The sequence below is a fragment of the Epinephelus lanceolatus genome, chromosome 12, assembly GCF_041903045.1.
Source record: "Epinephelus lanceolatus isolate andai-2023 chromosome 12, ASM4190304v1, whole genome shotgun sequence".
Taxonomy (NCBI): domain Eukaryota; kingdom Metazoa; phylum Chordata; class Actinopteri; order Perciformes; family Serranidae; genus Epinephelus; species Epinephelus lanceolatus.
The window spans coordinates 6,821,301-6,846,862 of NC_135745.1; the positions used below are offsets into that span (position 1 = coordinate 6,821,301).

The 25,562-nt window shown below is 40.3% G+C and overlaps 1 protein-coding gene across 2 annotated transcripts in view; it reads left to right on the forward strand.

The window, feature by feature from the left end:
• The window catches only part of dpydb (dihydropyrimidine dehydrogenase b), a 39,039-nt gene extending 14,047 nt beyond the window's left edge, over nt 1-24,992 (forward strand). The window contains exons 4-26 of one of the 2 annotated variants that reach the window (XM_078172911.1): nt 439-526; nt 694-855; nt 5,561-5,757; nt 6,348-6,429; nt 6,743-6,830; nt 9,141-9,248; nt 9,503-9,672; nt 9,759-9,969; nt 10,106-10,290; nt 12,446-12,661; nt 15,943-16,107; nt 16,316-16,384; nt 16,527-16,610; nt 17,618-17,738; nt 17,891-18,010; nt 19,433-19,575; nt 21,295-21,349; nt 22,321-22,442; nt 22,755-22,901; nt 23,044-23,106; nt 24,172-24,249; nt 24,369-24,560; nt 24,592-24,730. In XM_078172911.1, coding sequence (XP_078029037.1) covers nt 439-526; nt 694-855; nt 5,561-5,757; nt 6,348-6,429; nt 6,743-6,830; nt 9,141-9,248; nt 9,503-9,672; nt 9,759-9,969; nt 10,106-10,290; nt 12,446-12,661; nt 15,943-16,107; nt 16,316-16,384; nt 16,527-16,610; nt 17,618-17,738; nt 17,891-18,010; nt 19,433-19,575; nt 21,295-21,349; nt 22,321-22,442; nt 22,755-22,901; nt 23,044-23,106; nt 24,172-24,249; nt 24,369-24,533 — 2,839 coding nt within the window. In that variant the 3' untranslated portion in view covers nt 24,534-24,560; nt 24,592-24,730. Of the gene's footprint in view, nt 1-438; nt 527-693; nt 856-5,560; nt 5,758-6,347; nt 6,430-6,742; nt 6,831-9,140; nt 9,249-9,502; nt 9,673-9,758; nt 9,970-10,105; nt 10,291-12,445; nt 12,662-15,942; nt 16,108-16,315; nt 16,385-16,526; nt 16,611-17,617; nt 17,739-17,890; nt 18,011-19,432; nt 19,576-21,294; nt 21,350-22,320; nt 22,443-22,754; nt 22,902-23,043; nt 23,107-24,171; nt 24,250-24,368 lie in introns of both variants that reach the window. The other variant, XM_033650783.2, reaches the window with a different exon arrangement.
• Nucleotides 24,993-25,562: the final 570 nt, after the last annotated feature.

A 25,562-nucleotide genomic window follows, 5' to 3' on the forward strand; every position in this document is an offset into this window, starting at 1 on the left:
TGGATGGGACAATCATATATAGCAAAACTCAGGAAACTCCAAGGCACTCTCTTTGGAAAAATTTAAAAGCCTTTATTATTATGGCTTGGTCATCTTAAACCTTTAAAAACTCGCGTTTCGGCATACAAGCCTTTGTCAGGGAGTCACATGCCTGTGTTGTTGAAGGAAAAAAACGTCAATTCGTGGTGCTGTACTGACATGGTGCGCCTGTACACTGTACATTTTCTGTGAAAACTGAAGTGTACTTGAAAAGAGACAATGGATGTAGCAGGCTGAAATTGACACAGTGTCCCAGAATGTCAACAACTAATGCACCCAGGGTACCTTGTACATTATATTATCGACATGGAAAGTCCATGACCTTATGTCAATATGTGATGAGGTCAGAGTGATTTTTCATTGTTAAACTGTAAAATAACAGTAGAAATCTGTGTTTAGGTGTCTAAAATGTGTGGATGCTCCCTGTCAGAAGAGCTGCCCTACTAACCTGGACATAAAGTCATTTATTACAAGCATCTCTAATAAGGTAAACACAGTCATGCATCCATGCACAGTCATTTTTGAATACCAATTCAATAATGTGGAAGATGTCTTAGAGGATATTAAAAACAAACAATAAATGAAGAGTAGTAAAATATACAGATGATTATCTTATCATTTGTGTGTGTGTGTGTGTGTGTGTGTGTTTACAAGAACTACTACGGATCAGCACGGGCCATCCTTTCTGACAACCCCCTGGGTTTGACCTGTGGAATGGTGTGTCCCACATCAGAGCTGTGTGTGGGGGGCTGCAACTTGTATGCTTCTGAGGAAGGACCCATTAATATCGGAGGGCTTCAGCAGTTTGCTACTGAGGTACACAACATTTATAGCTGCTAAGTTTTCTGTAGGAAGTATATGATAAATGGTCATTTTCTTTGAAAAACAGAACTGTTGGAGTTTATCACCATCAACTTCTCACCTGACTCAACTGTAATGAGTTTGAACCAATTAGAGCCATGGCACCATCATTTAATTTACGTAATTATTATTTTTGTATGTTTTTTTTTCTCAGCGTAAGGCCTACAGATACACAGCTATCACTCTATTATTAATGCAAATGTCACATAATGTCTTTAAAACTCAGAACATTCTTCACAGGTGATTATTTACATCTTCAACTTGACTTAAAGCCTCAGTGTGTAAAAATGGAGAGTAACAGTGACATCAGCAGAGTTTTTTGAGTTTTTCAGGAGTATCTAGCGACGAGGTAAATATTTATTTAGGAATCTAAACCATGTTACGATATGTTATAGCTTACCAGTGAGATATAGGTTATCTGTGAGATATATGTTAGGAGTGTTTTATTTCTAACTGTTTTGGTAACACGAGCAAACATTAGCACAGCAATGCTAAAATAACACATTTTATGTGATAGTCACGGCACAGTGCAGCAAATATAGGTTGGTACGATTATAATATATGCGTTTCCAGAGTGTTCTTCCACAGGACACAGGGAGATGAGGAAGAGGGAGAGGGAGAGGAGGAAGACCAGGGACAGGAACGGGGCAAGGTGGTAGAAGCGGTGCAGGAACGGCCAGGCGAAGAGATGTGTCTCAGCTACCCAGAGGGAAGAGGAGGAGGAGAGGGTGGACGCCTTCGCAGCAGCGCGAGAGGAATCAACAGATTAGGCTGTAGGCTAGGCTAACCATTTAGCTGTAGCTCTGGAATAACGTTAGCCAAGGCTAGGATAACGTTAGCACGTAAACGTAGCCGTCACTCGAACTTAGACGAGAGGGAAAAGTAGTTGCAAACCTGAAGCCAAAATGATTTTAAAATATCAGATTGAATTACCTGTCTAGCACAAAGCAGGCAACCTCCGCATCCCTTGTGAAATCGTTCTCCTTCAGGAGTTCTTTCCACCTGGAATAAGCAACGCCGAAATTCACTCACGTTTTGTCCTGTCCTCGCTTATCTGATCTTTTTCTTTTATTTGGTGGCGTGGTTTCCCTCTTACGGGGCAAAACATATGTGTGTTCCTCCATTTAAAGTGCGACAGAATCCTAAAAGTACAAAGCAGGTTCATGCAGAAGCGCCCCGGATTGATCTTCACCTTAACCGTCTCCAGTGACAGCAAGTTCTAGGTAAACGCGAAAGGCGAAGCGTGTATATCCCTTTTGGCCACTGTATTCAAATATGGCGACGCAAGAGGGCAGCCTCCAGCATAGCACGCCCTGCCTGTGTATATATAGAGAAATCATTCTAAGCCTATGAGAAAGCTTCCATTTGTACGTGAATTGCATTACACTTAAGTAAATATATATTTATGAAAGCAATAGTTGATATTTGCTAATAAACAACCCGAAAAAATACACATTATAACTTTAGGTTATAGGTTTAGGATTACAATACAGATTTGTTTGAAATGAAAGTTCGCTAGAAATCAAAATTGATGTTTATGTTTTTTTATTTTTTTCAATCACATTTGTCTTGTGCTGATCATCACCTATACACCATTATCTGGCCCAACAATGACCCAAAAAAAAAGTCATTTTGCAAATGCTCTTAATGTCATTTAAGGGTGCAGTGTATAGGATTTAAGGGGATATATTGGCAGAAATAGAAAATGATATAATAAGAATGTTTTCTTTAGTGTATTATCACCCAAAAATAAGAATCATTGTGTTTTTCGTTACCTTAGAATGAGCTGCTTCTATCTACATACAGGGTGCGTCCCCCTCCACAGAGATCGGCATGTTACGCCGCCATGTTTCTACAGCAGTCCAGAACGGACAAACCAAACACTGGCTCTTGATAAGGTCATTTGCGTTTTCACGTTGGCCACCATAACTCACAGCCCCTCCACGTTGAGAGCATAGGAAAAACACTGATGTTTTTTTTTAACAGAAAAATGCCTTTATTCAGTGTTTTTTTATTTCAGTTTAAATCTCTGGGTATATGTGATTCAGAGAGGAGGAGACCTTTGCAGATAATTTTACATTTAATTATCAGAGAAAAAAAAGGAGGGCACACAATAGTAGGTGCTGGCCTGGCTGCCCGTCTCCAATATGTCAAACTGCATTGGAGAAACACTGATGTGGAATGTGAACTTGGTTTATTGAGTATTTTTACCGGTTTAAATCACCGGGTGTGTTTGTTTAGTAAAGGAAGAGACCTCTGCAGATAATTTGGCTTCTGGTAAAAAAAGAAAATGGACACAGGAGTACCTCTAATTGCAATCTGTAATTCTCACAGCTAGATGCCACTAAATCCCCTAAATCTGACACACTGCTCCTTTAAGTGTTTGTCATTTCCTGGAAAACAATAAAAAAAATGTTGGGAACTCATCCTGTGTTACACATACTAATTTTGTGTCAAATGGAATGCTTTACCTACCATTTGGAGGCATCAGCTCCATCACAGGGATGAACCTGTGTCTTTCTTTCACCTACACATGCATGGCCTCACTCCAAAAACGACTTTGTCGTCGTTGTCTTCTGGCTCTGATTAATCCCTGACTGATTCGTCAGTAAAACCTGCAGATGCAGATGATGGTGGCTGCAATAAATCCTCACCTCAACAACAGAGGGAGGCACACATTCAGCGGCACTAGCTACCACAGACACCAATTAATATTTTTGACAAGTCCCTCCTTAGCTTAATGGTTTCGCAGGGGGTACGTAAATATGGGGAATCAAATGGCTGTCTGCTGCCAATTTCATGGGAAATTTAATGTAAATGTTAAAGCAACACTGTAACTTTAAAGAGAAGCGGGGCACCCAGTGGCCTAGTGCAAAGAGCAGATGTCCCATACATACAAAGGCAATGTCCTTGACACAGCAGCCAAAGGCTCAATTCCAGCCTGCAGCCCTTTGTTGCATGTACCCATAGCTATTGTGATGTCACCCATTGCTTTGTGGACTCCAATTTTGAAGCCTCTAGTTTGGCACTACGGCCGTCACCATCTTGTTTTTCTGCAGTTAGAAGTTACCATATTTGGGCGAAAGGTTTGAGTTGTGAAGGAGTGAGGGGTGGCTCTGACTGAGAAGCCGAGGACTCTATCGGCAGACAGCTTCATTCAAAGCTGCCGGTACTTAATTATGCGTAACATTACGCCTTAATAAAATGGGTGAGTAATATAAATATACAGTTGTCAAGAATGTTGAAATTGTCTATACAGACCAAAACCATTTTTGTACCAGGCTGTAAACGTGTTTCTGTCTGCTGTAAAGTTGTACGTATTAACATGGAGGTCTATCGGGATTGACTGGCTTTTGGAGCCAGCCTCAAGTGGTCGCTCAAAGAACTGCAGTTTTTGGCACTGCTGTGTTGGCCTGAAGCCCTGGAGGTTGCTGCTTGGTTCTGGTATAACTAGGGTGACCATATTTTGATTTCCAAAAAAGAGGACATTCGACCGGCCACAACATAGCCTACTTAAATGATACTCGCAGCTTACTCAAAGATGCCTTATCATTTTAATATATTTAAAATTTATATGTATGGATAGAAAATTCAGTTATATTACAAAATAATATCTCTCAAAGACAGAAATTCAGATAGGCCCCAGTAGGGGACACATACACACACTAGAGTGTGGCGATCCGATTCGGCCAGCTTTCAGTGAAAATATAGTGTAAAAATAAATAAAATCCTATTGTCTGTCCTGTTTATTGCTTGGGCACTGTTATTTACGTGACAACACCTGAACATAACACACACAGACACACACTGGCTGTTTGTTTCTACCTCTCTCCTCGCTGGAAGTCTCGGACCTCCCGTCTCCTGCTCCCGTCTCAAACACGGAGGTCTCCCTCTCCGCTGAGCACGCCCGGCCTGTAACCATAACAAGTGTGTGACACAAACTGAGTGCTTTCGTCATTAAATAATGTCGGGCTCGGTTCGGGTTCGGACAGAAATATGCGGCCCGTGCCGCACTCTAACACATACACACAAACACATGGAAAACCGGACATTATCATCAGTTTATAAAAAAAACACCCCGGACGCCTCGGACGGGACGTGAAAAGTGGACATGTGCGGGCAAAAGAGGACATTTGGTCAGCCTAGTATAACCATTATCTTATGGTGGCTAATGTTAGATAATGTTAGCAGGCTTTAGATTGATATTACTGTGTAACTGATATCACTGAGTCATTGTGTCTGTATTATGATTCTTGAGCATGAAATTTCATTCTTGACCTCAGAAATTACAGTTACCTCAAGTCAACGTCCACTTCCTGGTGGCTTTTTTTTTTTTTTTTTTTTAACCACGTCTAACTCTCTTCATCAGTGGATTGGATTTGGAAAGATGTTTCTCAGTTCAGTTGCTGTCGAAATTGTGCAGTAAACTAGACTCTTTTCTACTTGTACAGGTGATACATTTTAAAATGGTGCATCATCATGCTATTGCCAATGTGGCCACATTAGCTACTGTTCAGCAAAAGGTACAAAGGCTCACTTTAAAGTCAGCCATGTTTGGTTGAGAGCTACAGTATATAAGTGTTGTGATATGGATGCAGCCTATGAAAGGGCTTGACAAGTTTACTTTTTCAAAAATGTCTATGTGTTGTTTTCTTCCTAGGTGTTTAGTAAGATGGGCATCCCTCAGATCAGGAATCCTGAACTCCCACCAGCCAATGAGATGCCAGAGTCTTACCATGCCTCTATAGCTCTGATTGGTTGTGGCCCAGCATCAATCAGCTGTGCCTCCTTCCTGGCCCGTCTTGGATATGATAATATTACCATATTTGAGAAACAGAAGTACATTGGAGGGCTGAGGTAACGCATCTTCATCGAACTGTGTAATATCAGAGATTGTTAAGTTTAATATAAGATGAAATTATAAAGTATGTTATTTTAAATTGAATGAAATGAATCAATGAAATTATTTAACTTGAATTTATGGAGTTTCAAGTCAGATTTTATTGTAGGACTAAAAATATGCAGTAACAGAAATACTTCATATAGCCAATGCTGTTCATGAGAAAAATTCAGAACCCCTACAGTCCCAAAATATGATTTTTTTTTTTTTTGTAATCTTTTACGCACAAGTTATTTATCTTGTGGGAACCAGTTATTATTTGTCACACAAGATAATTTACTATAAATTCAAATGTGTCTTTAACAACCTCAGATCAATCAACGTAAGGTCCCGTAAGGTGATATTTATCATCTTGTGCAAACAAGATAAGGACTTGTGCGCACTGACAGTCACTGGCAACGTTGACAATGACTTCTTAAACCCTTTAAACTAATTTTCATACTGGAAAATCAAGATGGAAGGAGGAGAAATATGACACAATGTCAAACAAGGTGAAAGGGGAATAAAGGAAATTCAACATTTAACAGCTATGTTTGCCTCCCGGCAGCACATCAGAAATCCCTCAGTTCCGGCTTCCCTATGAGGTTGTCCAGTTTGAAATAGACCTGATGAAGGATTTAGGAGTCAAGGTATGTAGTTTTTAAGTGCAATTAGTGTCCGTACTGTAAAATGTACATACAGTATTTCAATAATTGTTCATTATTATGCCTTTAGTTGCTTTGGTTTTCAATCATCTTAGTGGCCTCAGCATGTGCGCTGAAATGTGATACCAAACCATTAAAATGTGTTGTTAATCCCATGCTAGACAGAAAATGGACAAAGATAAAATAATTTGAATTGATTCATGATATTGAAAATTGCTGAACATTACGACAATGATAGTGTGTTCAGAGCTTTTCTGATCTTTTCAATCTTTTCACTTTGTGTGTGTGTACATACCAGGTGGTGTGTGAGAAGGGTCTAGGTATTAATGGAATGACTTTGACATCCCTGAAAGAAGAAGGCTTTAAGGCTGTCTTCATTGGGATTGGTGAGTGCCCCTTTTAAAACATTTCAGAGATCATCTTCGCATTTTGCCTCATGGAGGTGCATTATAAACCACCATTGAAGTTTTACACCTTTTAATCCATCTGTAGCAGGGATGTCCCTATCAAGTTTTTTTGCTCCTGATCCTGATCCAAGTCATTTAATCCTATCTGCCGATACTGAGTCCTGATCCGATACTTCTTTTCTTAGATAATACAGCTGCACTTTGCACACTTCAAGTACATTATTAAAATCAGTCTATCTAAAATCAATCAATCCAATGTGTATGCTTGACAACTGAAAAGCTCTGCAGTGCATTAGAAAAAAGTCGCTGCATCCAAGCTGTTCCTCAATGTTTATTTATTTATTTAATTTTTACAAAATAAGTAAATAGGTCTAAAATAACAAACCTAGGCTACATTAATATAAATCACTTATGTGCTCTCGGAGCTTTTGTTGCACATTGCAGTGGTGAGTGTGGTTGTTGACGGTTCAACACCGCTGTCTGTCTCTCTTCTGCCCGTGGTGAAATACCATGTGCTGTAAATGCACAAGACTTTAAGACTTAGCTGAAAGGAAACAAGTGCTCATAATTTCAGTAAAAAAACATAGATAAACAGTCTCATACTGCATTTTTTGCCGTCGGTTATTGTGTGTTATATTTTGCTGTGGGCGGCACACAGCCCCTGCTCTTACGCACACAAAGAAACTTAGCTTAGTGGAGGAGAAAAGGAAAGTGTAGACCTGTAGACAGCTCTCTCTCTGCATGTCTCTGCATGAAAAGATCAGATCCTCTATATAGCTCAATACAGCCGAACCCGATTGGTTAGAAAATGCCTTGATCGGCCCTGATCCTGATGTTTGAGATCAGATCGGGTCATCCCTAATCTGTAGCAGTGGTATATATAGTGTATGTCCATGTGTGTGCTTTCAGCCCAGAGATATGGACTCGAGTCATGTGACTCAAGTGACTAATTTGATGACTTTAAACTTGACTTGACGAAATCAAAAAAGATTTGCACCTCTACCTTGTCCTTCCCACCAATAACTTGTGACTTACCTTGGACTTGAGCCTTTTGACTTGATAATACTGGATGCCCTCACCAAAGCAAGGATTATAAAGTATGTTATTTAAAAAGTGTACCACTAATATTTTCATTCCCTTTATTTCCTGAATCAACTAACATTAATGCTATTCATTCCCAGCAAGTCAACACTTAAGTCCCTAGATCCAATTTGTTTGAACCAATCCGATAGCATCCAATCAATTTGCAGAAGAGAACCATGAAGAACTAATATTACATTACTCAGTGCCAGTTGAAAGAAATTATACCAAAGATAATTTTGTTCATGTGAAAAAACAAGGCAGTGATCAACAGAAAAACTAATTGCAGTATGCAAAACGGATTAAAAACAGAGGCACAACAACTGCTAACAAACTTGTTTCAACAAATAAGTAGGCAACATTTTGAAAAGCATTCAGGATTTTTGTAATTTTGATATATTATTATTTTGTATTTAAATTGGCATTACATTTGGTGAAGAGTGCACTGTAGGACTCGAAACTTACTTGTGACTTGCAAAACGCTGACTTAGCCCTACCTCCGATTCAGCCGTTATCTAAATCTGGTTTTATACAGTACATGTGTATAGCTACTGTTTGTAAAAAATTGTTTAAGTTTGTAAAAATTTTCAAAGTCTTAAGGGACACAGTTTTGGACTGTTCCATTGAAAACTTCACCTGTTTAAACAACTTTAATGGTGGTATATACAACATTCACAGTCTGGACGAGGGTTGCTATATGCCTCTCACCTCTGACTTCTCAAGCAAACATTGAGGTGGCTGAGCCAAAATGGCAGTACCTAGCAGTGCTAACCACACTAACGGTGCTAACCAAGCTAACAGTGCTAACAAGGTCAACAGTGCTGGGAAAGCTAATAGTGTTAACCTGGGGGAATCTGAGGGTTGGTGTTGAGCTGCTGAGCTGCTGCCATCCCAAACCATGGTGGAAAGATGGCAGTAACCATTGTATGAGTGCAGAGCATATGAAGCTGATTAGCTTGTTAGTAAGATACACACACGGGACTCACGTGCATTAACATGTACACAGAGCCGGCATGGCTACCACAACAAAAAACAGAGAAGCTCAAATTACATCACACAGAGAGGGAGTGTGACTTAATTCTCTGCTCGGGACACCATTATTCCACATATCTTTACACAGAAAACAGCCGTTTGCTCTTAAATTAATGCTCTGAATGTTGCATACAGCACCTTTAAAATATACTCTTTTCTATTCGTGTGTCACTCCAGGTCTCCCTCAGGCCAACAGAGCTCCAGTCTTTCAGGGTTTCACTATGGATCAAGGTTTCTTCACTTCCAAAGACTTTCTGCCCATGGTGGCCTCAGCTAGCAAGAAAGGTACTGAACACACACAAACACACAAGCATGCACATACAACATGCACATATATAACCATTTAGAGTAAATACACAACACACACAACAGTTTCACTGGTGACATCAACTTAACTAACAAACGTAGGTAGGTAATAATGAGAAACTCTAGCAGGTTGTAGGTTAGTTCAAATATAAAATGTTTGTGAAAGGTATATTTATGAATCAGAGACAACCACATATTACTATGTCTCTCTGTCTCTGTCCCACTGTGTCTAGGCATGTGTCAGTGTCGCTCCTCTCTGCCAGAATTAAGAGGTGTAGTGATCGTTTTGGGGGCCGGTGACACAGCATTTGACTGCGCCACCTCGGCCCTCCGCTGTGGAGCCAAGAGAGTCTACGTCTGCTTTAGGAAGGGATTCACTAACATCAGGGCTGTTCCTGAGGAGGTACAGATGAGGGACATATGGCTGGATGTATAGGCAAATGGATGCACAGGGAATACTGAATATATGTGGGTCTTTTTTTCTGTCAGATGGAGTTGGCTAAAGAGGAGCAGTGTGAATTTCTGCCCTTTCTGTCTCCTCGTGAGGTCATCATGAAGAATGGTCGGGTCGCAGGGTTACAGTTCTGTCGCACCGAGCAGACTGAGGAAGGTGATTGGCTGGAGGATGAGGACCAAGTCGTCAGGCTGAAGGCTGATTACATCATCAGTGCCTTCGGTTCCATGCTCAACGAGCCGCAGGGTACATAACAGAAATCAAGTCTTTGAGCTCTTCACATCTGTAAGAGTTGTTACTGATTGATGCTGTAGGATAATGCAGACCATAAATAGAGAGACGACGTATTTTCATACATAACCTGTACCATATTTGTGTGTAGTGAGTGAAGCCATGGCTCCTGTGAAGATGACCCGCTGGGGTACTCCAGAGGTGAACACAGACACCATGCAGACCAGTGAGCCCTGGGTGTTTGCAGGAGGAGATATTGCTGGTTTGGCAAACACCACAGTGGAATCAGTGAACGACGGCAAACAGGCTTCGTGGCACATTCACAGATACATGCAGGTAAAAATGTCTCTGCTTCAAACATTCAGCATATCTTAAAAATCCAGGTCTCCGACCACATCTAATTCAGCTGCCATCAGTGACAAGGAGCCAAGACACATATATGTATATAGAGTTTATATGGAATAATATAAAAGCAAATTAAATTTGATTATGTGACATCAGCATCCAAAATGAACCCATCGGGCTCCCTGTATACATTCCTGACATTTGTTATTACTGTATGATGTTCTGTGGTATGTTTGTGTGCAGTCGGAGCTACGATGGCAAAGGCCTGTCTATTTTATTATTTGATATAATGTAAGACGTGATACCAAATGATTCAATATGGTATTCGATTGACACATTGATCTTCTGTCAATACAACTCATTCATGTGATGTCGAATGTAAAGCAGGGGTCTTCGACATTTTTCAGGTCAAAGACCCCTTAGCTGAAAGAGAGATGGCGCAGGGATGCCCTACTACATATTTTGTATTAAATTGAGTTGCATATTAAACTGGGCCTGCAATAAGGTGTAGTGTGGCCTAAAGTGCAACATTTAAACATACCCTCTTATGGTATTTAAATTCTAAGCTATTAAAAATTACTAGCAGATTTGTTTCTGAGGTGGACAGTATTTAAAAGTCTTTTGCTCGAGAAGTAGCAAAACGAATCATTGCAGCTCACAAGAAGATCCATACGCTTGAAACAATAGCACAGCTATTTGGCCAAAATGTTTCAGTAGTATGAAACTGTTCCCTAACTACATTGCTTCACTGTTACAGACTAACCTCGGCCAAATACCATAATGTTTGATAGGACTTTATAGTATTGATGCCCAACACAGTAAGCAAACATCTTACCCCACAACAATAACTCTGAACACATTACACATTCTTAAACACCCATATACATTACCAACTGTTAAAGAAAACAATGATCTGAGTAGAACCAGCTGCCTGCTCCACCAGTCCAACATCTTTTGCACCCAGTTCTCACCTCAGCAAATGGACCGCACTCTCGGGAATCCCCAGGGAGACACTTTGAAAACCAAATGATGTCGACTATAATGGCAATTTCATTCACAAAGTTGGACCTGTGTCAAAATGTACCACACACAAGCCAATCGGCGGAGCAAATTGCGACCGAACAGTCACAAACAAACACAGCAACAAATCAAATACTGAAGTTACATACCATTTTGCACAAGAACCAGCCAAAAGGACGGACAAGCCCTCAATTTCTCATGACCTGGCTCTAAAACCATGACAAAAAGAGGGAGACGCAGTCTAAAGGTAAAATAATGAATGATTCATTTACATAGAAGGAATAATTCTAAACCCAGGAAACCCCAAACCAAGCTAAGGTAACAATGAGATGTGTTAATCAGTAGAATCAGTAGTGAAGGCGTGTGTCTGCATGAGTGCTGTGTGTAGTGTGGGATGTTGGAAGTGTGAAAGTAACAAAGAATGCATTGAGGGAAGAGAGTGTCTCAGCCAAAGAGTCAGGGTTTTATAGCCTGAGAGCACCGGGCCCAGGTGCTGCGAACACTGAAGTTTTGCCCTTATCAGAAGAGTCTGAAACGGGCAACTCAGTTCCTGTATGTGGGATGAATTTAAATGTTTTGCTGGCTCTATTGCACAAAGTGATTCACCACTTGTCGCAGTCATGCTCCCAGTCATGATCTGCCATGACTGGGAGCATCACAGTTGTATACTGTAAATTAAATGGCTTTTTTTTTTAATGAATGGGCCAGTTTATTCTTGCTAATAATATGTTGGTATCGTTCATCTCTGCAAACCCCAGATACAATACATGTACATGTTATGATGTAGCAGATAACTTAAAACTTTAAGTCTGCAGCTTGGCAGGTGTCTTGCCAAGGTGTCTCGCCATCTACCATCCCTTCCACCTCCCAGTGAAGAAGTCTGCTCATAGACTAGGTTACTTTATAGACATTGATATGATATGTATGAAACATGTAAATATAACGTATTTGTGTTTTGTAGAAATGTACAGTGCCAACATTTTCCTCTGGTGACTGGGCTGCTGAGTACCACCACAGTCATGAGACACAGAGTACATCATGATGTATTCACCTCAGGCCTGACTCCATAAAATGTAAGGTTGATGATCTAAGTCAAATATTTGTCCCACCTCCCTTCCTCCTGCAGTCCCTGTATGGACAGACAGTGGACCCAGTCCCAAAGCTGCCGTTGTTCTACAGTGCTATAGATCAGGTGGATATCAGCATTGAGATGTGTGGAATAAAGTTTCCCAACCCGTTCGGCCTGGCTTCTGCTCCTCCCACCACCAGCACAGCTATGATCAGAAGAGCTTTTGAACAAGGATGGGGCTTTGCTCTGACCAAGACGTTTGGACTGGATAAGGTACAGTACCCACACACCCACACACACACACAAACACACAAACACACAAAGTGATGTACCAAGCCAGCACATAGAGTTGCACACTAGTGTGCAAAAATAAGTAATTTTTAAATTTTTTTTCTTTTTGGAAACAACCCAGGTGGCAAAACCTATTAGCTCTTTTAGGTTTAATAATATGTTCACCTAAGCAGACACAAAAATAAAGTTAACTCATAGAAATTTTTATATTAGTAACTTAACAAAAGGAACGAACTTCTTGTACCCATGTTCATAGCCATTAAAACCCATTTTAGTGTGACTATTTTGACTTGTTTGGTTTGTTGCAGGTGTATTTATAACTCACAGGTATGACTACAAGGCAGTGCTTAACATTTAACAGAGATGGTAACATCTTAATTAGCCGAATACTGCAGGACTGCAATCAGCAGCCGTTTTCATTGGTCTTTAGTCTGCCAGTAATTTTCTTGATTAATTGTTTAGTCTTTAAATTGTCAGGAAAAAATACAAAAAATGTCCATCACAGTGTGGTAAAGCCCAAGTTTGCATATTCAGACTGCTCGTTTTGCCCAACAAACTGCCCAAAGTCTCCATGTTTTTAGTTTACCATCATGATACAATCGTACAATCAGCAAGTATCCATATTTGAGAACCTGGAACCAGCAATTTTTTTGTCTACTTAACTGAAAAAAAGACACTAATTAGTTGATTGTAAGAATAATAATACTAATAATGCTCATCATTGCTTATTTCTTCGTGAGTTCTCTGTAACACCAAAAGACATATACATACACATCAGAAGCATTAAAGTGCTGCATTAACTTCTGTCAGTCACCAGAATTATTTCTCCACATTGGTCCTCCTGATGATGCAGGATGACAATCACCAAAACAGTCAAATCAACAAGTTACCTGTCAGTCTGCATTACTTCCGGTTTCCTCTTCTTTATTTGTTTGTGGAAAGTCGGTGTGAACTGGACCAGAACTAAAATGCAGTAATGTATCGTTTTTCCCCCTGAGAGCTAAGATAAATATATTTTAGCTCACATTTTAGGGAATGCCATTTTTATTAACTCTAATGAAAACATGAAAAATTGTGTACATGACAGGAAACTAAATTTTGACTCAAATTTTACTCAAAATAATTAGCCTTTCACAGCCACCATTGCCTCTATAGCTGCGTTTCCACCAAACACTTTTGGTATTGTACCTTTAGAACCAAAAGTAGCTCTTATGAACATATACCTAGACCATAGGGCTGGACGGTATGACCTAAAATTTATATCACGGTATAAATCGAATCCCTTCACGGTAACGGTATATATTGTGGCTTAAATTTAAGTGTAAAAGTTATAATAGAAGTGCTTCTGAATGGGTTTTGTAGTCCCTTAGCAAAGCTAAATTGATTAAAAAAAAAAATCAACAACAACAACAACAACAAAAGCAAAGATATAATGTATTTTTTACAGCATTTATTGTGCAGAATGCAGATCTCAAAACTCAAAATTAAAACCCAGTACTCTATGGTGCAAAATGTCCCCTGAGATCTATATCAAAAGGTAATTTCCTTCTTTTAGCAAAATCCTAAATGACTGAGTTGTGTGTTTTCCACCTGGACCTTTATGCTCTGCCATTTCTCCTCTAATCATCACGCTGTAACCTGTGACAGGCTGCTATGATACCACAACTATCACACATTCACATATGGAGTTTTTTGTGGAGCCCCTAGCTCCACAAAAAACTGCCAGAGGAGACACTGCTGCTGCCAGAGGAGACACTGAATGAGTTCCCTCTGAGTGGTAAGTCGCTAAAAGAGTCTGAGAAGTCCGGGGCTGTTCATAACTCACTCGCTCACAAGTTCTCCAGCAACACATGTTGCACGTGCTACGCTAAATCACGGACATGAACCAGCTCCTCTTGCTCCGCTGTCTCTGTGCTCGCAGCCATTTTCACACTGAGGCAGGTGCGATGACGTCATCGACGATAGGACGGTAGAGCGCAAATCTCTACCGTGGGCCAAATTTATATCATTTCTACCGTCTACCGCATATACCGTGCAGCCCTACTAGACCATAGATCGATTTAGCGTTTCCAACGCAGACAGCACTCTTAAATGTAGGTGTGGTTGTTGTCACTCACTGCTCCGTCCAGCTCTTGCTGTATTTCCTCTTCACCAGTTATGTAGAGGGAAGTCTGCACCTCGTCCACAGCACACAGTTGGAACACCAACATTTTCTGTACAAAAAAAGGACAGGGTGAAGTGAGAGTCTCTTTCGGTGGGATATTTAAGAAAAAGCAGGGTTTTGCATTGTGACCTTTTTAGGCAAGAGCAGGGGTGTAGTGCTGCTAGAGCGCATCAGAACGACACTCCTCCACAAGTTAGGATTAGAATATGTGCAGTTCACACATTGAAATCCATTTACATTTTTTTAAACGCTTAAAGCGAGAGGATTAAATTAAAGAGTTGCCACACTGACATTCAAGGTGAGTTGATTGATTCATGGGGCGGTACAGTGGTGTAGTGGTTAGCACTGGTTCAATCCCAGGAGGGAGCCCTTCTGTGCAGAGTTTGCATGTTCTGCCCATGTCAGCGAGGGTTTTCTCCAGGTACTCCGGCTTCCAGCTCCTCCCACAGACACAGGTTAATTGGTGGCTCTAAATTGCCTGTAGGTGTGAATGTGAGTGTGAATATTTGACTGTCTCTGTGTATCAGCCCTGCAATAGTCTGGCGACTGTTACCCTGCCTCTTGCCCAATGACTGCGACTGCAGGAGGATAAGCGGTTATGAAAATGGATGGAAGGATGATCGATTCATGTTGTCAACTTATGCATTGAAAATATTTACAAGTAAAGTGCCAGTAGCTGCCCCCAGTTGGCCCAATACATTTCTTTCTCAGACTAGAGCTCTTGCTAGAGGCAGCAAAACATCCTTTCATTCATAGTTCAAGTTTACTAATGTATGTAAGACTTGCCCCGATATGAACAGTGGTTACACAGGCCTCAAACCAGCCACAACTCAGCCCTGAGCAAGAGGGACCATCCTCTACTGACCAATCAACAGACTGCAGTGTTTCTAGCTCCACCTTTTTGTATTGCATCGGTGTGCTACGTACCCTATCAGAGGGGTGATGAAAAATGGGGACAGTAAGGAATGGATCTATTCATACCATCCACAACTTCTCACAGTGGAAATGGAAAAAATGTGCACCAAACTGAACTAAACTGACCTGCACTGCTTGGTGGAAACAAGAGTTATGATGGGCGTCTATAAATCTGTGTCTGCAGGATCTGGTGACCAATGTGTCTCCTCGTATTGTGCGTGGCACTACCTCAAGTCATCTGTATGGACCAGGTCAAGGCTCCTTCCTCAATATTGAGCTCATCAGTGAGAAGACAGCAGCCTACTGGTGTCAGTCGGTGGCCGAGCTAAAGAAGGACTTCCCTAATAATGTAAGTTTCTCATCACGTCACATTGTGTCTTCACGGACATAGTTCTGCTTTGACTCTGTTTTACTAAGAACATGAAAAGCATAATTGACAACACGCAGAATATTGCCAATTAGGCTGCAAAACAAGATGTGACTCCAAGAATGGACCAATAAATGGTTTGACATCTTTTGGACATTTGAAAATGAACCTCTCCCTGTCTCTCTGTCAGGTGGTGATCTCCAGCATAATGTGTGCTTACAACAAGGAAGACTGGACAGAACTAGCCAAGATGGCAGAGGTGAGAAAAATCACACACCAGGAACAGAATCTGCACCATTTACAGAATAAACACAGGATCACTATTGTCTGATTGTTATATACAAATGTTACAGCTCTGTGGTTTGTGAGAGTGTGAAACAGAGACATTAATGTGTGTTTAGGCATCAGGAGCAGATGCATTGGAGCTGAACCTGTCTTGTCCCCATGGGATGGGAGAGAGAGGCATGGGACTGGCCTGTGGACAGGTACACACACACACACACATACACACACACACACACACACACACACACACACACAATTCTAAACTACAGTATATGCACATATATTTTCCTTGCTGTAAGCACACAGTATACATCATCATACTGCATTTATCAGACCATCAGTAGGGTAGGTAGGCTCTTATCACCTTGCTCTCTTTTGGGGTAAAACAATCCAGTGTCGAGCGTAGGCGGCAACAGCGTATACAGAGGAAATAGAAACATGTCTCCAAATTTCTACTTTGAAGAAACTGGTTTAAATTTATAATGCTACGCCGAACAGCTTTTCGACATTTCACTATTTCATTGATCTCCAATTTGTTCCCCTGCCATGTTCTAAAAAAGACATAAGATAAAACAGCTTTGGCTTCAAGCTATGAATCAGGCCGGCATCCTGTCATCACCAACGGCGAGGGGAAAAGAATTCCACATCAGGAGAGGAAGGATGAAATGTAAAAAAAAGCTGTTGTGCAGCGGGTTGAAGAAGGCTTTCACACTCAGATTTGAGGCCCATAACATACATGAATATTCACTGTCAGTGTGGTAAATGGTGAAATGATGTTGGTGACAGTTACTACTGATGGATGTTAGCTTGATGGGGAAGCTGCTGCAGTAACATTGTGTAGCAGTTTTAGAATGTCATCTCCAACTAAATCTCATGTTCAGGCAAGGTTGCAAAACAATTTTATAAACATATCTATAAAACAAAGGGTTTTTAACAGAAAATAAATACATACAGATATGTCAAAATAATAATCCAAGCATGTCAAACTACACTGACACCAATAGGATCTTTGATTTTCTATCCTCCAAAAAGGGGCATGGCCTTAATATTTTACAAAGTACCTATATGTGCCGGTCGGATGTACACAATCTTTAATATCTTGTTCTGCCACATTATAGATGGTAGCACCTGGTGTAATCTTTCAAAAATGAACACAGTGATAAGCTGAATTGTTTGTGTATTCACATGTTTATGTCTTTGCCATTAGGACCCAGTGTTGGTGCGTAACATCTGTCGCTGGGTGCGCGCAACCATTTCCATCCCATTCTTTGCCAAACTGACACCAAATGTTACCAGTATTGTCGACATTGCCAAGGCAGCTCAGGAAGGTAAAGATGTTTCACCACACCATGCTTGCTTCTTTTTTCTTCCTCCACATCATTTCTGCTACTGTATTTCAGTACCTCATTTTACATTACATTACACTGCAAATCATTAACATTCAGCAAGGTATGTGTGTAATGAATATTGTTTTTTATAGGTGGAGCAGATGGAGTAACAGCCACCAACACAGTCTCAGGTTTGATGGGACTGAACACTGATGGCGTCCCCTGGCCGAGTGTTGGAAAGGGCAAACGCACCACGTATGGAGGGGTGTCTGGTAAGAATACACAAACATACACATAGCCTGGCGTCACCAGACCAATTCACAAATGCAAATAGTCTGGAACCTCTCCGTTGCTGTTTTATCTGAGTTTGAAAATAATTCTTGAACAGAAATTCCACATAAGCTTCAGCCATCTTGGTTGTATTTTGTATGATTTGGTCTAACAGAAGTATACAAAGATTAGGAGGATTAGGAGTCCCAAAATGGACCCTTGTGGGACCCCACATGTCACAGTCATCTGCTCTGACTTAATAGTTACCAATCAAGACAAAGTACTTCCTGTCATGAAGATATGACTTAAACCATTGAAGGACAGTTCCAGAAATGCCCTTAAGACTAGCACTTAAATTCAATAGCACTAAAACAGAGACTTTGCCTGAGTCAGTGTTCAGGCAAATGTCACTGAGTGCAGTCTCAGTGCTGTAATGGAGCCGAAAAACCTGACTGAAAGTTATCAAAGCAGTTGTTCAGCTTCATAAAAGTTGCCAAGTTGCTAATAGACAACTTTTCCAATAACTATACTTGAAAATTGTTAGTTTGAAATAGGTTGTTCAGAACAGTGGCATCAAGACTGTTCTTCTTTAGGAGAGGCTCAATGACTGCAGTTTTCAAAGCACTTGGAAAAGTTCCAGATTGGAGAGAGTGAGTTGTTTTACCTAGCTGCTCAGCACAGTTTTAAGGAAGCTACTGGGTAAAACGTCTAGCCAGCAAGAAGAAGAACTGAGACTGGAGACAATGTCTTCCAGTGTTTTGTCATTGGAAGACTTAAACTCTGTCATACCAAACAAAATACCTTGGGAATGGTGACTGCAGTGATGGTACTTTTTTCTTTGGCATTGAGGAGTAGGGGGACCAGACGCATCTGCTGGAGCAAATAAAACATGAGCTTGCAGATTTCGTCTGGTTCCCAGGCTAACAAACATGAGTACTTCTAGAGAAAAGGTATTGCACTTCTAATAAACCTTGGTGGACTCCCTCTTTTAAGGAGCAGTGTGTAGGATTTAGTGACATCTAGCAGTAAGGTTGCAGATTCCAACCTTCTCTCTGCTCACCTTCACTCACCCTTCCCTCTCCAAGCATAACGGAGAACCTACGGTGACCCTCAGGTAACATAAAAAAAAAACAAAAAGTCCTCTTTAGGGCCAATATTTGGCTTGTCCGTTCTGAGCTACTGTAGAATAGCCCATACCATGGCTGGAGTTTAAATACACCATAAAGGGTGCGTCTCTACTTTACCATTTAATACTACTATAACCAAAAATAGCACTCTGTTACAAGCAAGTATCAAATCTCAGTGTCCTCGTTTTCAGAGTATTTAAAATAGCAGAAACCACAGACTGCCTGAAAAGAAGAAGTAGATAGACCTTTTGGTGAAAGATTTGAGCAAGCTTTTAATAATATTAACAATGTGTGCAGGTAATGCCATCAGACCCATTGCTCTCAAAGCTGTATCAGCTATCGCCAGAGCACTTCCTGGTTTCCCAATTCTGGCCACCGGAGGCATCGACTCAGCAGAGAGTGGACTACAGTTTCTTCACGCTGGGGCCTCAGTGTTACAGGTGATAATGTTATTGTGACACTGACTGAAGAACCAGTTTCCTCACACACTCTTTATTAAAATATATTATCAGTCACTCGCTGTTCGAGGAATCCTTCACCCACACAATGACAATTTGTATCAATCAGTCATGCTGTGTTACCTTGAATTTCTGAAGAAAACTTTGTTTTTCACGCATGCCTCCATGGAGAACTGCCAACATATTGATTTACTGATTGACTGGGGACCACGTTTAACTACAGCAAAACTATATCAAAACATCTGTTTACAAACTCACGCAATTCGTGAAGTATAATCCAAGTCTCATTTATCCACTCAGTACTTCCCAAACATATGCATTTTCGCTAAAGCCTCACTATTTAAAACTGAACTGAAGGTAAAACTTATCTCATCATCATCATCATCATTTATTTGTCACATGGGGACAATACAAAGTACAACTCCAGTAAACTGGGATTGCATCAGCTCCTTTAATTCCTTTTTTTTTTCTTCTTACATCGTTGGCTGATGCCTTATAGTCATCCACGATTCTGTATATGGTCCTAGTAATCCATCATGTCTGGTTGTGGATGATTTAACTGTCCACACATCCTGACCTCAACAAGATGATCTGCAGGGTCGCTCTTCCTGAACAAGGAGGCATTGCACCACCAAGTTTCTGTGAATCAAAGGATATCACAGTTCCTGATTAATGCCTGTTTGATGGCTAGCAGGATGCTAGTTCAGCTGCTGCCCATTCTTCTCCATCTTGATGTTTACTGATGTTAACATTTGAAAACCTTGACCTGGCTAGCTAGCAGCTAGCTAGCTAGAAGTGGAGCGTTTACAGCCTGCTGAGTTGATTTCCTCATCCTGATGGCTCACTGTCACAAGCCACCACTGTCCAAGCCAACCACAGAAAGCACCACCAAGCCTTGCAAAATAGAAAGAAGAGCACAAATTTAGCACACATTTAGGGAAGCAGACAGAGAGGCAGCTGGAAGCATCTGCGCCTACGTCATTTGGCTCTTCAAAGTCAGACTTAAATGCTAATATTTTAGTGATAATGCATGTATTTGGGAGGTACTGAGCATTTGGCTGGATAAATGAGATTTGGATTATACTGAACAAGTTGAGTGAGAGTTTGTAAAAAAGATGATTTGATACAGTTTTACTGTTGTTAAACATGGTCCCCAGTCAATCAATAAATAAATATGTTCACCATTTTCCATAGATGATTGCAAGAAAAACAAAGTTGTCTTCATGAATTCAAGGTAACGGGGCAGGACTAATTGATTTACAATTTATTTGTAATGAAATTAAATGTAACTCTATTGTCTGTGCCTTTTGGAATGGCAGTGATTGATCCAGAGAACTTAGAAATTATCCAGTAAGTAATCATATCAAGCTCTGTAGTGGATATTTTTCGCAGAGGATGGTGTGAACAATGATATTTTTTTTTAAGGAGCACTGCAAAACAAAGTTCCCCTCATTTAAAAGCAAGCTATTGTGGTTAACAAAAATAAGTGTGCACAGTATAAACCATACAGTAAGTGGGTTTCAAAAAATGTCAAAAGCAATTTGACAGATAGAGGCAATGACAAGCTGCAGTCAGTAATGTATGAATTGTCAAATTTGTCTTCACAAAATAGCATAATTTGAAGCAAAATAAAATTTAACTCTGTTTGGTTTGGATTATGTTTTTGTTTATGTATATCTGTCCTGTGTCTGATTCCCACAGGTGTGCAGTGCAGTACAGAACCAGGACTTCACAGTGATTGAGGATTACTGTGTGGGTATGTTGCTGTGTTTCTGATACTATATTTTCCCTGGGAAAAACATGAAGTAAATCTAGCATATTTGAACCTAAAACAACAAATGATCAATGACGACAAACATCTCTAGATGTCTATAACTGTTTTTTTTATAAACAATAAAATACATGCATTTGGCTCTGAGATGTGTTTGTATGCTCTCAGCTGTCCTTGGCACTACACTTCCCTGATGACGGCATCCTAATATCAGCAGTAACTGCCATTTGAGCGGCAGAGCAGAGTGTGGTGATTAGCCAGCCAGCGGGATACACACACAGGGACATATGCAATAACATGCAAGCGCATACAAGGAACAGAGAAGATCAAATTACAACACACCAGGGGGGCGTGACTTTATTATCTGCTTAGGACGCATTACTCCACTATATCTTAATATAGCAAATTGTTGTTTGGTGCTATGTTAATGCTCTGAATATCACATGGGCCTGCGGAACCTTTAAGTAAACAAGAATGCCACATGGTTGTGTGCCTTGGCAAACCTGTCAAGTTTCAGTCACAGTTTACATCCACGTCTGTGAAGATGGATGTGTCACACACATATCTTCCCCCCAACAGCACAGAAGATCTATACAATCAATACAGTTTCAAGGTGGATACCCAAGATTAGTGTCACCAATTCAGTATCTGACTAAGTGTAACCTCTTCTGTTCCTCAGATACGATGTTGAGTAATGGCTAGAAAAGGGTTTTTGCAGTGAAACTGACTTTTGACTTTTTGGATATAATATGTCATCACTAAAGCATTTTACCCTGTTAGATTTTTTTGTGAATTTTTTTCATAATTGGTATATGAATTCTTGAGCTTGGCCAAAAACATGTTTTCTAAGTTCACAGTGACCTTCACCTTTGACCACCAAATTCACCAAAGCTATAAGGACCAAACGCTCCTTTAAATGATAGGATAATACCATTATTGTGGTTATCTGTGTTCAGGTCTGAAGGCCTTATTGTACCTGAAGAGCCTGGAGCTGAAGGACTGGGATGGTCAGTCTCCTCCAACAGAGAGACATCAGAAGGGAAAACCTGTTCCCAGACTGGAACAACTGGTGGGAAAGGTACTACTGCTTACTACCAATATTTCTACTATTAGCATTATAGTGACTACTACTGTTATTAGCTCCACATACTAATGTAGAAGAAGTAAATCAAAGACATCCTGTCAGGCTGTTTGGTCTTGAAGAGGCTTCAAAAGCACCACCAAACACCTGCATTTGACTGCTTCTCCATCTGTCTAATTTACAGTTTTGCATTTATACAAGTGAAGTTAAATATACATTACAGAAAAAAGAACATTATAAAACATGACTGTTGCCCCTAACTTGTGCTGATGTGTGTGTGTGTGTGTGTGTGTGTGTGTGTGTGTGTAGAGCCTCCCTAGCTTTGGTCCATATCTCCAGGAGAGGACAGAAGTCATTGCAGAGTACAAGAAAAAGCTCAGAAACACACAAACTGATGTGATGGAGGCCACCATCAGCCGGATCAACACACCCAAAAAACCTGTTCCTGCTGTCAAGGTATGGCACACACACACACACACACACACACACACACCTATTCTTTTGATGCAATGTTCTGTCAACTAAGTTTTTAAACATACTGTGTGTGTGTGTGTGTGTGTGTGTGTGTGTGTGTGTGTGGTCATGGGTGCGTTTTTAGGATGTGATAGCCAGAGCCCTGCGCCACATCGGAGCATACCAGGACCTGAACAACATGGAGCAGGTACTTTTTTATTTCGTTCAGCGATTTCATATTTTAAGAATTACAGATTTGAAGTTAGATTGTTGGCTCTAAAATGATAAGAACCCCAAGGATTATGGCAGGCAATCCTTTTTTTCTCCCATTTCTCCCATATTCTTGATATTTTGACATTACCCAAACTGTCTTCTCCTGATCATTGGATAATTAATGTGTGAGCTTCTGATGTGGTAATCATTTATAGAGAGCAAAGAAAAGGCAGCCGCTACCAGATCTTGTTTGTCTCATTAAAGGTCACAAGACAAACTTGTTCACTAATAACCAGACCAAAACAGAAACTGCAGATTTTTCTGTACAGTTTTCAGCAGGGATAAAGAATGAACATCTGCAGAATAAAGTGGAAATTTTGTTTTTGCTCTTATTAATATGATAGACAGTATTTATCTAAGATAACATGTTTTTAAAAATCTGCTGAGCTGTTGTTGGAATTCTGTGAGCACAGATCATTAGAGGTATATAAAGATGGAGAATGCCTCTCCACTTTGTCCCACTGTACAAAAATGAAGCTAATATATCCAGGATACAGCCACTGCCATCTTGCGCTGGCGATGTCATTTGGAGCCACTGTCTTTGCAGCAGCGATCTCCACGGTATCTTGTCCTCACTGTTTGACTAATTGTGACCAGCGCCACTGATCAAAACCACATCATCAGAGTGATAAGAACTAACTTTAATGACAGAAACCATCTTTGGGAAAATGTCCCATCCTAAAATGGAGGGCGTGAGGTTAATGACCTATACTGCAGCCAACCACTGGGGGGCGATCAAGATGTTTTGGCTGGCTTTACTTTTGGGGAGTTGTCATGTTGTCCATCTTTATTATACTGTCCCTGGCACAGTTTTCACGTGGACCTGCTGATCACTAATGTCCAAGTTATTAGTCCCTGCTGACTCTGTGTTACTGTCATGGAGTATCCACAAAGAGTTGTAAAACTGATGTTTGTATGAAAGGTCACAGATCATTACTTTGAGTTTGAAATAAATTAAATATCAATTTATCATAATCATGACCTTCCCCTGCATTCTCAGGTCCAGGCTCTAATAGATGAAGAGATGTGTATCAACTGTGGAAAATGTTACATGACCTGCAATGACTCTGGTTACCAGGTATGTCTGTCAGTCCGTCTGTCTGTTACATACAGATAGTTGACTCTTTGTTTTTAGCACTTCTTTTTCAGACTTATCAGCCTCAGTCCTGTAACATGACATGCTTACTGTCTTTGCAGGCTATAACATTTGACCCAGAGACCCACCTTCCCGTGGTGACTGACAGCTGCACGGGCTGCACTCTGTGCTTCAGCGTCTGTCCAATTATAGACTGCATCAAAATGGTTACCATGAAAACACCTTATAAACCTAAGAGGGGTGTGCCCGTTAGTCCTGTGTGCTAAAGGGAAAGACAATCCAGAACTTTCCACCTATTTAAAAACGGAGATCAGACATTATGAACTTTGGTTTTAAGACTAATTAATTGTGGTTTAAGCATTGTTCGCCATTGATGCAAGTCATTTGGATGGTGTAAAGAATTCAAAAGTGACAAAAAAATGAAATTTAACATGTTTATTGGCTTTATAGAGAAGAATGGGTGGGACTTGTGAGAAATTTAGTCTTGATTTGGAAAAATACTGGCACCATTACGGTATTACAATTGGAAAAAGGGGCAACCTTCCTTTTTAAGTTCAAGGTTCACAACAAACATAATTTTTTTCAATATTTTAACCGTAATTCTTATCAAAATTATGTTAGTAAATGTGTAATCTGCTTTATGTTATCTCTCTGTAAACACCTTGGGTCTCATTCATGAAACGTGAGCAGAACGAATTTGTGTGTAAACTATACGTTGAAGGAAATTTGCGTGTATTTTGGCATTCATCAATATGTTAGTAGCTCCAATCATTTTGTAGATACTAACAAAATCTACACCTGCCTACACCCACCTGTACCCATTGTACACATATATTTTCGTATTGTGCTCTATTATGTTCACAATATGGAGATGCCTTTGAAACACATGAGTTAAACATGACAAAAGATTAGAAATATAACACATTTAGCTAAATTAGTTGGCATTTAGCAGATTCAAGCTTCAGATTAGGCTTCTTAAAAATGTGAATGAGTTATTTGAATGGACTTAATACAAAATTGGAAAACACTGTTCTCTGAATAAATAAAATAACAAACCAACCAATCTACCCTCCACACTGCAAAGTAGGCCTGTGTTCAGTCACAACAAGCAGGCTAAGTGGGGAGACATAAACTTTATTTTAAAGGGAATTTTGGTTTAAAGGAAACAAGTGAAAGTGGGAAAGCAATTCAGCGTCTGTCTACTCACACCGGGCAGTTGGTGAACAGGAATCAGACTACTTGTTAACTTAACGGCAGGATATTGCCTACATTAGACCGCCTGTATTAAGATGTTT